Genomic DNA, 13,271 nt, shown 5'->3' with positions numbered 1-13,271 from the left:
CCAGTGGCTCAGCCTCCCCAATTACCTGAGGTGGACACTCTTGGTGCACCCCTTTGTGGGCTTTGTGCACAGTCTTGTTGTAGTTAAGCCTTGATTGCTGTTGGTATCACTGGGAGAAATTGACCTCCAGGCCAATTGGCTGTGAGAATCTTCTGTGTCTGCAGTGGGAGAACTTCTGTGCTGGAGACATCCTTATGGGGCAAGACTTGCTTCAGTGGAGCTTTAGTGCTCACTGAGTCTCCCCCCTGAGTGTGTCCCTTATGGATCTGAGGAGTTGCAATCTGGATGGTCCCACTCTGACCACTGGGTACACTGGCACTTGGATCTCTAAGGAGGTGCTAATTTAGCCTCTGCCTGAAGCTACCCAGCAGGAGCTACGGAGAGATCTGCAGATTGCTCTTAGTTTGGGATTTGGAGGTGCCCAGATGAGGCCCAGCTGTGAAGCAATGCAAGCTGCTGTGGGGCCTTGGGCCTTCTTTTGGATGTCTGGATCCTTCTGACCCAGCTGCAGTTTGTTTGGTAATTTTCAGATTGCAAAGGGCCAGGCCTTTCATATGCAAAATCCTAGGTGCACAGCTTGGGTGGGGCGGGGTCTCAGGGGATCAACAGGGTGGAGCAAGCAGCTATAGCTGCTCCTCACTCCTACCCTAAGAGGTCCCATGTCTCAGTGTCCCTGTAATCACTGCAAGCACCTCTGAGAGAAAGCCACCCTCAAGTTCTGCCTGATGCCAGACAGTCCAGTTTTCCCCCGTATGAGTCTGAGTCTCTAAAGATTCACCTGGAATTGGAGTTCAGAGCAGTCGGGAGCTTGAGACTCCCTCCTGATTGAAAAAGACAGCCGTGTCCCCAGCTGCCAGCCCAGCTGCCAGCCCTTTCCACATGCGCTGCATCCTCAGCCGCCAGCCCTTTCAGTGTGCGCCTCCATACCTCTGCACTTTACTTCCACACCTCCTTTGAGTCTCAGTGCTTTTCTCTTTCCTTCTAGTTGTAGAATTTCCACTCAGCCAGCCTTCCTGTGGTTCTGGATGATGTCCGTTTTGTCTTTTAGTTCTATTTTTGAAGTGGTTGTGTGAGGCAGCAATTTCTGGTGCTTACCTATGCCGCCATCTTGGTTTTTCCACTATCCTTCATTTTTTTATGGAGTGTAATATGTTAAATGATTTGTGGATATTGTACCAATCTTGCATCCCAGGAAGAAATCCCACTTTATCAGGGTGTATGATATTTTTAATCTATTGCTTGATCCAGTTTTTCAATATTTTGTTGAGGTTAGCATCTATGTTCATCAGGGATATTGACCTATAATTTTATTGTTGTTATATCTTTATCTGGTTTTGGAATTAGAATAATGTTGGCCTCATGAAATCACCCAGGAGTTTTCCATCCTAGAGTTTTTTTGGAATAATTTAAGGATAGATATTGGTTCTTTTTTTAATATTAAGTACAATTCACATGTTAAGACATCCAGTCCAGGACTTTAGTTTGATGGAAGGGTGTGTGTGTGTGTTTTAAATTACTGCTTCAATTTCATTAGTTGTAATTGGTCTGTTCATATTTCCTTCTTTTCTTCTTGATTCCATTTATATTGGAAGATTGTATGTTTCAAGAAATTTATGCATTTCTACCAGGTTGTTCAATTTGTTGGCATATAGTTCATAGTATTTTCTTATTATTCTTTGTATTTCTGTGGTGTAAGTTGTTACTTCCCTTCCATTTCTGCTTTTATTTATTTGGCTCCTCTTTTTTTCTTGATCAGTCTAAAGGGTTACCAATCTTGTTATCTTTTCAAAGAACTAGCTCTTGGTTTCATTGTCTTTTGTATTGTTTGTGTGTGCGTTTTTTTTAGACTCTATTTCATATAATTTCTCTCTGATCTTGAGTGTTTCCTTCCTTCTATTCGCTTTGGCCTTTGCTTGTTGTTCTTTTTCTAATTCCATTAGGTGTAATGTTAGAGTGTTTATTTGAGATTTTTCTTCTTCTTGAGGTAGGCCTGTATTTTTTTGTTTCTCTCTTAGGACTGCTTTTGCTGTGTCCCATAGGTTCTGTGTAATTATGTTTTCATTTTCTTTTGTTGAAAGGTAACTATTGATTTCTTTCTTGATTTCATTGTTATCCTGTTAATTTTTTAATAACATGTTATTTAGCCTCCATATGTTCTTCAGATTTTTTTTCTTGCAATTGATTTCTAGTTTCAAACCATTCTGGTCATAGAAGTTGCTTGATATGATTTCAGTCTTCTTGAATTTATTGAGACTTATTTTATATTCTGACATGTTGTCTATATTAGTGTTTCATGTGCAAATGAAAATAATGTATATTCTGTTGCTTTGGGGTGAAATGCTCTGAAAATAATATTTAAATCTCTCTGATCTTGTGTGTAATTTAAGGCAGCTGTTTCCTTCTTGAATATCTATCTGGAAGATCTATCTGTTGATGTCATTTGGAATTTAAAATCTTCTACTATGATTATATTACTGTCTGTCTCTCCCTTTGTGTACATCAAGATTTGCTTTATATATTTATGTGATCTTATGTTAGGTGTATAAAAGGTACAAGGTTTATATCCTCTTGTTGAATTTACCCTTTATCATTATGTAGTGTCCTTCATTGTCTCTTATAGCTTTCTTTTAAAGTCTCTTTTGTCTGATATAAGTATTACTACCCTGGCTTTTTAAATTTCCATTTGCATGAATTATTATTTTCCATCCCTTTATTTTAAGTCTGCATGTGTCTTTCCTTCTGAGGTGGGTTTCTTGCAGACAGCATATATTTTGGACCTTGTGTGCTTTAATTGGAGCATTTAAGCCATTTATATTTGAAGTGATTATTGATAGGTACATATTTATTGTCATTTTATTCTTTATAACCTAGTTCCTCTTTTTCTTTTTTTTTCTTCTTAAAGAAGACCCTTTAACATTTCTTGTAATGCTGGTTAATTGGTGATAAACTCATTTAGCTCTTTCTTGTCTGGTAAATTCTTCATTGCACTTTCAATTTTAAATGATAGCCTTGCTCGGTAGAATAGTTTTGGTTGTAGGCTTTTGCTTTTCATCACTTTCAATATTTTGTGCCAGTTTCATCTGACCTGAAGTGTTCCCAGTGAGAATTAGCAGACAGTATAATGGAGCTCCCTTGTAGTAACTCTCTTTCTCTTGCTGCCTTTAATATTTTTTCTTTGCCTATCTATTATGTTGTGTCTTGGTGTGGGCCTTTTGGGATTCATTTTGTTTGGGGCTCTCTGTGCTTCCTGGACATGCGTGTCTTTTTTTTTTCAGCAGGTTAGGGAAGTTTTCAGCCATTATTTCTTCAAATAGATTCTAAATCCCTTGCTTTCTCCCTCTTCTCTTTCTAGTACTCCTATGATGCAGATGTTGTCATGCTTGATGTTCCAGAGGTCTCTTAGACTTTCCTCAATTCTTTAAATTATGTTTTTATTTTTACTGCTCTGCTTGGGTATTTTCTGTTACCTTGTCCTGTGAATTGCTATGCAGTCTTCTGCTTTATTTAACCTACTGTTGATTCATTGTAATGCAGTCTTCATTTCAGAAATTGTATTCTTCATTACTGACTGGGGTTTTTATGGTTTCTTTTTAAAAAAATATATTTTTATTGATTTCAGAGATGAAGGGAGGAGAGAGGGATAGAAACATCAATGATGAGAGAGAATCATTGATTGGCTGCCTCCTGCATGCCCCCTACTTGGATTGAACCCACAACCCGGGCATGTGTCCTTGACCAGAATCGAACCTGGGATCTTTCAGTCCGCAGACCAACACTCTATTCACTGAGCCAAACTGGGTAGGGGTTTTTTTATGGTTTCCATGTCCTCTTTTATGCTTTCTATTTCTTTGTTTAAGTTCTCACTGAGCTCATCCATTCTCCTAAGTTCTTTGATCATCCTTACAACTACCGTTATGAACTCTGTATTTTGTAGATTGCTTGCCTCTGTTTCATTTAGTTCTTTTTCTGGTGACTTCTCCTTTTCTTTCAAGGGGCATATTTCTTTGTGTCCTTATTTTGATTGCCTTTCTGTATTTGTTTTTGTGTATTAGATAGATCTGCTATGTCTCCCAGTCTTTGTATGGTAGCCTTATGTAGTTTGTGTTGTGTAGGGCTCATTAGTGCAGTTTCCCTTATCACCCAAGCAAGGTACTCCAGGAATATCCTTTGTGTGGGTAATGTGATCCCTCCTGTTATAGTTGAGTGGTTATTGGTCTTGGCCCCTTTGTGAAATGGTTCAACCCTCAGGTTGGCTGACTGTGAGGATAGACCCTGACCATAGTGTATGAGCTGCTGTGTGGGTGCTAAACACACAAAGCATAATTCACCCAAGCACTGTCTGGTGCTGCCAAGATTTCCCTTGGGATGTGTCACTAGTGGAACTTATTGGGTTCTACTCTGATGTGTGAAGTCCACTACCAGGTGTGTTGGTTCTGGGGCCTCTTGAGAGGGAGTCTGGTGCAAGTCAAGGTCAGATGCTGCCTGTAACCAATCCTGGGCTACCTGTCCAGAGATACCAGGTGATCTGCAATTTGTGACTGTTTCTGCTGGGTCTGGCTTTGGGTTGGCCGGGTCAAGCTGTGTATCAAGTTAAGCTTCCATCAGGTCATAGCCTAGGGGCTGGTCCAAAGCCTAAGAAAAAGGCCCAAGCCACTCGATATCCACCTCCATCTGTTGACTACTCTGCCATCACCTGAGGCTGCCTGGACTTCCTCCAGAGCCTTCTGATCAAAGTCTGTAGAGTATGCCCAGGCTGGTCACAGCCTACAGTCTACTCCACAATGTGCAAGCTCAGCAGGGTGGAGCAACAGCAGATTCAGAGGATGGGGCTGGTAGATCTCCTCTTTGGGGATAGTACCAGTCAGGCACTTAAGGGCAGGAATAGTGGCCCCTACTCAAGAGCTATACCACTCAATCTCTGTCCTAGTCTGCAGCCTTAACTCTCCAAGAAAGAGTGCTGCACAGGTCAAGGCTGGGTACAGCCAGCAGACTTTTCTGCAGGGCATGAGCTTGGCAGGGTGGGGCCACTGAGAGTTGGGATGTTGGGGCTAATGGATCTCCTGTTTGGGGCATGGCACTCATCAGACACTTGATGGGGGAATGGCCCCTGTTTCAGAGCCACACAATTCAGCATCTGTCCAAATCTCCAACAAGAGCTCTTCAGTAAAAAGTACACAAGTCCTGGCTGGGTGCAGCTAGCAGATGCCTCTGCAGGGCATGAGCTTGGTAGAGCAGGGCAATCAGTAGTTGGAAGCATCCAGGACTAGTGGGCCCCATTGGGATGTGCACTAGTGGCACACAGGGCAGAAAATGTCCCCCACTTTGGAGCCACACAACTCATTGTCTGAATCTCTGACAAGACCTCCACAAGGACAAAAGTGCACCAACGGGCATGAGCTCTGCAGGGTAGGACTATCAGGAATCAGAAGGACAGGGTTAGTGCATTCCCCCATGCTGGTGCTATATGGATATGAGTGCTTGACCTAGGGAAGATGGCATCTCAGTGTGGTGTGGGTTAAGGACTCAGCACACTTGGGGGATGATACTCCAGATCTCTCTTTGGGGCCATGTAACCCAGTTCTCTGTATGACTCCAGTTTTCTCTGAATCACCTTCCCCAATCAGAGCTTTGGATGGGTGGCTGAGAATGAGATTTTGTGCACTGGCCTTTTAAGAAAGCACCTGGGATTTTAGCAGACTCCCATCTCTCCCTGGTGGGCAGAATCCCCACTGGTTTTCAGTCTGATGTTTAATAGGCTACTCTTCCTGGGTCTGGTGCTCCAGGCTGAGAAACATGGCATGGGGTTGAGACCCCAAACTCCTCAGAGGGAAACTGCTATTGAGAGATCCCTTGGGATAATCAACCACCACATGTGGGTGCAGGGCCAGCCCTTTCAGCATTTCAACCTTTCTTACCAGTCACTGTGTAGCTTCTTCTGTAAATCCTTGATTATAACACTTCTGTTCAGCTAGCCTTCAGTTGGTTATTCAGGTTGATTGATCTATAATTCAGTTGTAAATATGGTTTGGCCCTGGGAGGAGATGAGTATAGCTTCCACCTACACTGCAGTCATCCTGGATTCCCCTGCTTTATACACTTCTTAATTGCTTGGATATTTCATAAGAAATACCATACCTATTTAAAAGAGAAAAGAAAAGATGTTATAGAGCTCAGCTGTAGCTCCCACACAGATCCAAATGGATATAAAAATCCTTCTATGTGTTTTTCCCAGTATATTCCCTTCAACCAGCTATGGTCTGGATGGGGGATTCATGCTTCTCTTTGCTGTGTTCTTCTCTGCATCCTATAACTTTTCTTATTCTTCAAGTAATAGAGAATTTACAAATCACAGTAGTTTAGTTTTTTCACATGGATTTTAATGCAAGGAAAGTCTAAAATGCAAGGCTTAGTTCATTTTATTAGTTTATTTTATGCAAGGTCGTAGAAACTTCTTTTATATTATTTATCTTTTTTTCATGATTCCTTCAACGTAATTTTATAAGTTCAGAAATAAAATCTTCATAGACTTCTGATTAAAATTGACTTAATGTAAATGAACTTGGGGTGAACAAGCATCCTATCTAATAAAAGAGAAACATGCAAATTGACCATAACCCCAACACCCTTCCCATTGGCTAATCATCAGGATATGCAAATTAACTGCCAACCAAGATGGCAACGGCAGCCACGCAGCTGAAGCAAACAGGAGGCTTGCGTGCTCCAGTGATGGAGGAAGCCAACGTTCCTGGCATGCTGCTGCTGGCTCTGAGCTTGCACTCTAGGCAACTATGTTGCAAATATAGAAGCTAAACAATCTCCAGAGACCTGCTTTCAGCCAGCTTCAGCCTCAGCAGGCTGGCCAGGCACGCAAGTGGGACCCCCACCCTGATCCGGGACACTTTCAGGGCAAACCAGCCGGCCCCCACCCATGCACCAGGCCTCTATCCTATACTACAGGCAGGGCGGGACAGCGCAAGTTGCCATCCGGGCCCCATGTGCAGCCCTGAGAAGTGGGGCATAAGCCCCGCCCCCAGCCAGGACCCCTGTGTGCCACCTGAGCTCCCAGCAGGGACCCTCATGCAGCCTAAGCCCTGCACTGCTAAGCCCCGCCCCCAGCCTGGACCCTATGACTATTGGAGAGCAGAAAAGTGCCGCTGGGCCCTGGGTCGCTGTGGTGATCCGGCCATCGGTAAGTAGAAAAGTGCAGCCTGTAGGCAGCCCCCAGCTGGGCCTGATCTGGGAGCAGGAAAGCAAGCCTGGCCTGCGGGCAGCCCCAAACTTTCCTTGCTCCCCGGTCGCCGTGGTGATCCAGGAGCAGGAAGCAAGCCTGGCCTGCAAGCAGCCCCAAGCTGGGCCTGATATGGGAGCAGGAAAGCCCAGCCTGCAGGCAGCTCCAAGCTGGGCCTGCTCCCTGTTCACCATGAAAACCTGGGAGTGGGAAAGCCCGGCCTGTGGGCAGCCCCGAGCTGGGCCTGCTCCCCGGTCACCATGGCGATCCAGGAGCAGGACGGCCCTGGTTGCAAGCAGCATCCCCATCCTGGCCATAGCTCAAGGGAGAGTATAACATGCAGTGGAAGCCAGGAGCCTGAGAGATCAACACAGAGGGGCGCCTGCTCCAAGCACAATCCCCAATGTGGCGGGGGGCAGACCAGCCAGTGGACACACACACACACACACACACACACACACACACAGGATGCCTGCTCCAAGCCTCTGCTGCCAGGCTGTGGCCATCAGTAGGACATCCACTGAGGGCTCCCGGACTGTGAGAGGGGCAGGCTGGGCTGAGGAAACCCCACCCCCCAGTGCATGAATTTCGTGCACTGGGCCTCTACTATATTTATATTTTTTCATTTGGTGCAGTTATATCTTATATTTTTATTTAAATCTCCTTTAAAATATTTTATAGGAGCTTTTAAGAATTTCTATATGCCACATTTCCTCTCTCTTCCAATTAATTATATACCAATTGTAATCTTTATTCATTGTCTTCACTTCAAATTTTCTTCCATTGTCTTGCCACTTGCAATCTGACTTCTATAACCGTTTAGTTTGCTAAATCCAGGTGCCTTTCTTCATTTTTATATTACCCAGCTTAATGAAATATATAAAATAGTTCTGCCCATGATTCTTATCCTCTGTCCAAATCTGTATTCGGTTTCTCTTTTACTTTAAGTGGCTCCTATTCCTAATTTTCCTGTCTTTTCTTCATTCAACTGTAAGATCTTTGTTATATTAATCTGGTTCTCTATCCAGTGCTGTCTAATAGAAGACTCTGTGATGATGGAAGTGTGTTTCCCAACACACTAGCCATGTTTGGCTTTTCTCCACATCCTCGCCAGCACTTGTCATTTGTTTTGTTGATGGTAGCCATTCTAATGGTGTGAGATACCTCATTGTAATTTTAATTTGTATCTCTCTGATGATCAGTGACTTTGAGCATTTTTTCATATGTCTCTTGGCCATCTGTATGTCCGCTTTGGAGAAGTGTCTATTTAGGTCCTTTGCACATTTTGTAATTGGATTGTTTGTCTTCCTTTTGTTAAGTTGTATGAATTCCTTATATGTTTTGGATATTAAACCTTTATCAGATGTTCCATTGCCAGATATGTTCTCCCATATAGTGGGCTCCCTTTTCATTTTGTTGATGGTTTCTTTTGCTGTGCAGAAGCTTTTTATTTTAATGTAGTCTAATTTGTTTATTTTCTCCTTAGTTTCCTTTGTTCTAGGAAATGCATCTGCAAACATATTTCTGTGAGAAATGTCTGAGATTTTGCTGCTTTTGGTTTATTCTAGGATTTTTATGGTTTCACGCCTTACATTTAAGTCTTTTATCCATTTTGAGTTTATTATTGTGTATGTTGTGAATTGATGAACTGGTTTTTTTTTTTTTTGCATATATCTGTCTAGTTTTCCCAGCACCAGTTATTAAAGGGACTGCCTTGACTCCATTGTATGTTCTTGCCTCCTTTGTCAAATATTAATTGAGCATGATGGATTGGGTTGATTTCTGGAGTCCCTGTTCTGTTCCATTGATCTGTATGCCAATAGAATCTCCTGGGTTTCAAACTAGATTCACATCTAATATGACCTTTTCCTCTTCCAACAGTATACATAAGCCTACTTACTATGTAGTTCTGAATGGATTCCAATTTGATCATACCTTGAAATTTTTGCTACAGCATTTTGCTGCCTAAGTCAAGAATATTCTTTTTTTTTTTTAAAGAGGGTGGTTGGAGCTCCAGGAACATCAGAATCTCTTATACCAGAAATGTCTGTAGTATCCTCCCATCAGGCTTCTTTTACTCAGCATTGTGAGGGAATGACACCTGTTTCAGAGCCACATAATTCAGTGTTTGTCCAAATCTCCAACTAGATATCTTTGGTAAAAAGCACACTACAAGTTCTGGTTGGGTGCAGCTAGCAGGGACTATTAGGTGTTGTATAAAGCTGCTATTTTCCTGGAGTAGAGATTTATTCTTAGTAAGAGGGACTGTAGTGTTCATGAGAGATAGATACAGGAGAAGAGGTTTAGAAGAATGGATGAGGAAACAGAAATAGTTGTACTTCTGTAGAAAGAAAGATCAACAGTGTGGACCTAACAGAGGATCAGTGAACAAAGCCCTCTCAGACCTGGGTTGAGATAGGGGTCCAAGTAGGATAATATCCATGGCTATACTTAGGAAGAACTAACTGGTGGCTTTGTTTGAAGAAGAGAGTATAAAGGTACAGATGAACAATATGTTCTTGCGTTCCAATTTTGTACTGACTTAGTATGGAGGCAGCTTTATTTTCAGCAGATAGTAAACAGTTAATGGAAAAGGCTATGTCTAATTAACCCCAAAATACTAACATGTGTAGTTCTAAAATGATCACTAAGTACTTCAAAACATGAAAATGAGGCCATCATGGAAATAATTATTATATTTTGGAAACTTTATCAAAGCCTTGAAAATCATTTTGTTGATGGAGCTTGAATATGAAAATCAAGCTCATAATCCCTGGGAATTATGAGCTTTGATAGCTGTTTGCAGACTATACTTAACTAAGATAGTTTTGATCTCTGATTTTCTGACATGTATACTACTCATAATTAGTATCATTCTAACTAATTCTTTATGTGGCATATTGAATTTTTATGCACAGTATTTTATCTTTCTCAATAGAGTTTTTAAAAAGAAGGACCTGTTTCAGACTTTTCCTCCTCTATTAGGTGCTCTAGTAGTAGATTCTAAATAGGTGAATATATCATTTGATTATTGTGGTGTGTCAGTAAAAGGACTTTCTCATTTTACTCTTTTTGAAATCATTTTTTAAACAATAGTTTTCTTTCTCTTTTATATCAACCAGTATCCTCTCCTGAAAATATCAAGTATGTACTCTGAAGCATCATTTTTCTCTCAATATTGATAAATGCTGACTTCTAGATTCCTTCTAGACACTGAGGGGGGAAAAAATTTCCCCCTCTGGTCTGATAAAATTTTAGAAGTTGTTGAGCATTTTGTCAGAATTCATAGATTCAACAAAATGCTGCCATTGCCCTAGGTACTGGATGCAACAGTAAGGAGAAAAAGAAGTAAACAATCCCTACCCTTGTGGATATTTTCATCTTATGAATATGACTGGATAGTGCAGGATGGACTGGAGACTTTAAAGACTAGAGGCAGGGAAACTGTGATCATGATCTACACAGTTGTCTCCAAATATTTATCTTTTTGGCATTTAATTTTGTCTACTTCTTGATGTCCTGCATTTAACCTGTTTCCCCAGTCACCTCCTCCTCATTACCAGCACATATACCTTCCTCTAGCAGCTCTCTTCATTCTTTGTTCTTTCTTTGTATTTTGTTTATATTGCATAACCTAATTTGAGAGATGTCAGAACCATGTGCTTTCTTTCCTTATTCCTCCAATTAATTCTTCAATTTCTTCTATAATAGTTTACTTTCTCCTTGCAAAGGATAAAAGATAAATTTGCTTTCTTTATATTTTTCAGACTGGGAGTCTTGGTATGAAATTAAGGAATTATCTCCAAAATGGTACATTGATGATGAAGAGGAAATATCTCAGAGCATAGTAATGGAGAGACTTATAAGTCATGACATTGAATGCTTGGGTTTCAAAAAAACTTGGAAATATAAGTGTGAATTTGAGAAGCGGCATGGAAATCAGGAGAGGCATTTCAGGAAAGTGGCAAGTCTTAAGGAAATCTATGCTATGAAAAGAGACAATGACTATAATAATTCTGAAAGAAGTGTTATCTTGAAGTCAGTACTTTTAACACAACAGAGAGTTCCGACAGTACAGCCAGTACATCAATTTGATATCTATGATCAAATGTTCCCCCCAAATTCAGTCCCAGTGGAGCACAAAAGACGTGCTGAGAAGGAATCTTTAGTAGGTAATGAATATGAAAAATTTAACCAGAGTTCATACCTTAGTAAAGCTAGAGGAATTCCTCTTGGGGAAAAACATTATGAAAGTAATGATTTTTCAAATGTCTTAAGTTTCCACTCATTATTTACTCAACGTCAAACAACACATTTTGGAAAATTACCCAATGAATGTGGCGATGCCTTTAGCTGTTACTCATTCTTTACTCAACCTCAGATAATTCGCAGTGCAGAGAAACCTCATGCATGCAATGACTGTGGAAAAGCCTTTAACCATGACTTCTTTCTCAGTGAACATCAGAGAACTGATATTGGAGAGAAAACATATGAATGTAAGGTATGTAACAAAGCCTTTAGACAGAGTGCACATCTTGCTCAACATCAGAGAATCCACACTGGAGAAAAACCCTTTACATGCAATGAATGTGGAAAGGCCTTTAGTCGTTTTGCCTTCCTTGTTGAACATCAAAGAATTCACACAGGAGAGAAACCATATGAATGTAAGGAATGTAACAAAGCCTTCAGACAGAGTGCACATCTTAATCAACATCAGAGAATTCACACTGGAGAGAAACCCTATGAATGTAATCAGTGTGGAAAAGCCTTCAGCAGACGCATAGCCCTTACTCTGCATCAAAGAATTCATACAGGAGAGAAACCCTATAAATGTAATGAATGTGGGAAGACCTTTGGCTATCGCTCACACCTTAATCAACATCATAGAATTCATACTGGAGAGAAGCCCTATGAGTGCATCAAATGTGGGAAGTTTTTCCGAACTGATTCACAACTTAATCGACATCATAGAATTCATACTGGAGCGAGACCTTTTGAATGCAGTAAATGTGGGAAAGCCTTTAGTGATGCTTTAGTTCTAATTCATCATAAGAGAAGTCATGCAGGAGAGAAACCCTATAAATGTAACAAATGTGGGAAGGCCTTCAGTTGTGGCTCATACCTTAATCAACATCAGAGAGTTCATACTGGGGAGAAACCCTATGAATGCAATGAATGTGGGAAAGCTTTCCATCAGATCTTGTCCCTTAGGCTACACCAGAGGATTCATGTTGGAGAAAAACCCTATAACTGTTAATGAATGTGGGAATGATTTTAGCTGTGCCTTAGCCCTTAGACAGCAGCAGTAAATTCATAATTAAACTCTCTGATTATAACAAGTACTAGAGGTGTGGTGCATGAATTTGTGCACCAGCGGGTCCCTCGGCATGACCTGCGAGATTGGGCTGAAACCAGCTCTCCGACACCCGCCGAGGGGTCCCGGATTGCGAGAGGGTTCAGGCCAAGCCAAGGGACCCCACCAGTGCACGATCAGGGCCAGGGAGGGATGCGGGAGTTTGGCCAGCCAGGGAGGGGCTGCGGGAGGGCTCCAGGGCATGTCTGGCCTGTCTGATTCAGTCCCGATCAGATGGACCCCAGCAGCAAGCTAATCTATGTGTCAGAGCGCCTGCCCCCTGGTGGTCAGTGCATGTCATAGCAAGTGATAGAGTGGCCTTAGCATATCATCAGCATATTATGCTTTGATTGATTAAATGGCCGATCATGGCCAGACATGTAGCATATTAGGCTTTTATTATATAGGATAAGAAAGAGAACCTTTAGTTACCACTAAGTCCTTATTAAACAAATATCAGTAAGTTATTTGGTTGGTAATTCTATGAATGTAGTACATATGGAAAAGTTTCAGCTCATGAGCATCCTTTATTTGAAATAGCCTGAGTAGTAGATAAGTTACTTTGTGATATATTACTATGCCTTGAGACTTTCCTCCCCATAAATGCATATGATTCTGGTGCCATTATTAATCAGTGAGAGCAGTGTATTGGTCATAGGCTGACCAGTTATTATTTTCCTCAACCTAGCA

The 13,271-nt window shown here is 41.5% G+C and overlaps 1 protein-coding gene across 1 annotated transcript in view; it reads left to right on the top strand.

Annotated features, from left to right (window-relative positions):
- LOC102773175 (zinc finger protein 527-like) overlaps positions 1 to 12,617 on the top strand; it is a 26,200-nt gene extending 13,583 nt beyond the window's left edge. The window contains exon 4 of the mRNA XM_015559432.1: positions 10,996 to 12,617. Within this exon, the coding sequence (XP_015414918.1) occupies positions 10,996 to 12,485 (1,490 nt within the window). The 3' untranslated portion in view covers positions 12,486 to 12,617. The remainder of the gene's footprint in view (positions 1 to 10,995) is intronic.
- The last annotated feature ends 654 nt before the right edge of the window (positions 12,618 to 13,271 follow it).

This window comes from Myotis davidii, unplaced genomic scaffold (genome assembly GCF_000327345.1).
Source record: "Myotis davidii unplaced genomic scaffold, ASM32734v1 scaffold1731, whole genome shotgun sequence".
Taxonomy (NCBI): Eukaryota; Metazoa; Chordata; class Mammalia; order Chiroptera; family Vespertilionidae; genus Myotis; species Myotis davidii.
The sequence above is the reverse complement of the archived record's forward strand: the minus strand, read 5'-3'. Positions and strand labels throughout refer to the sequence as shown.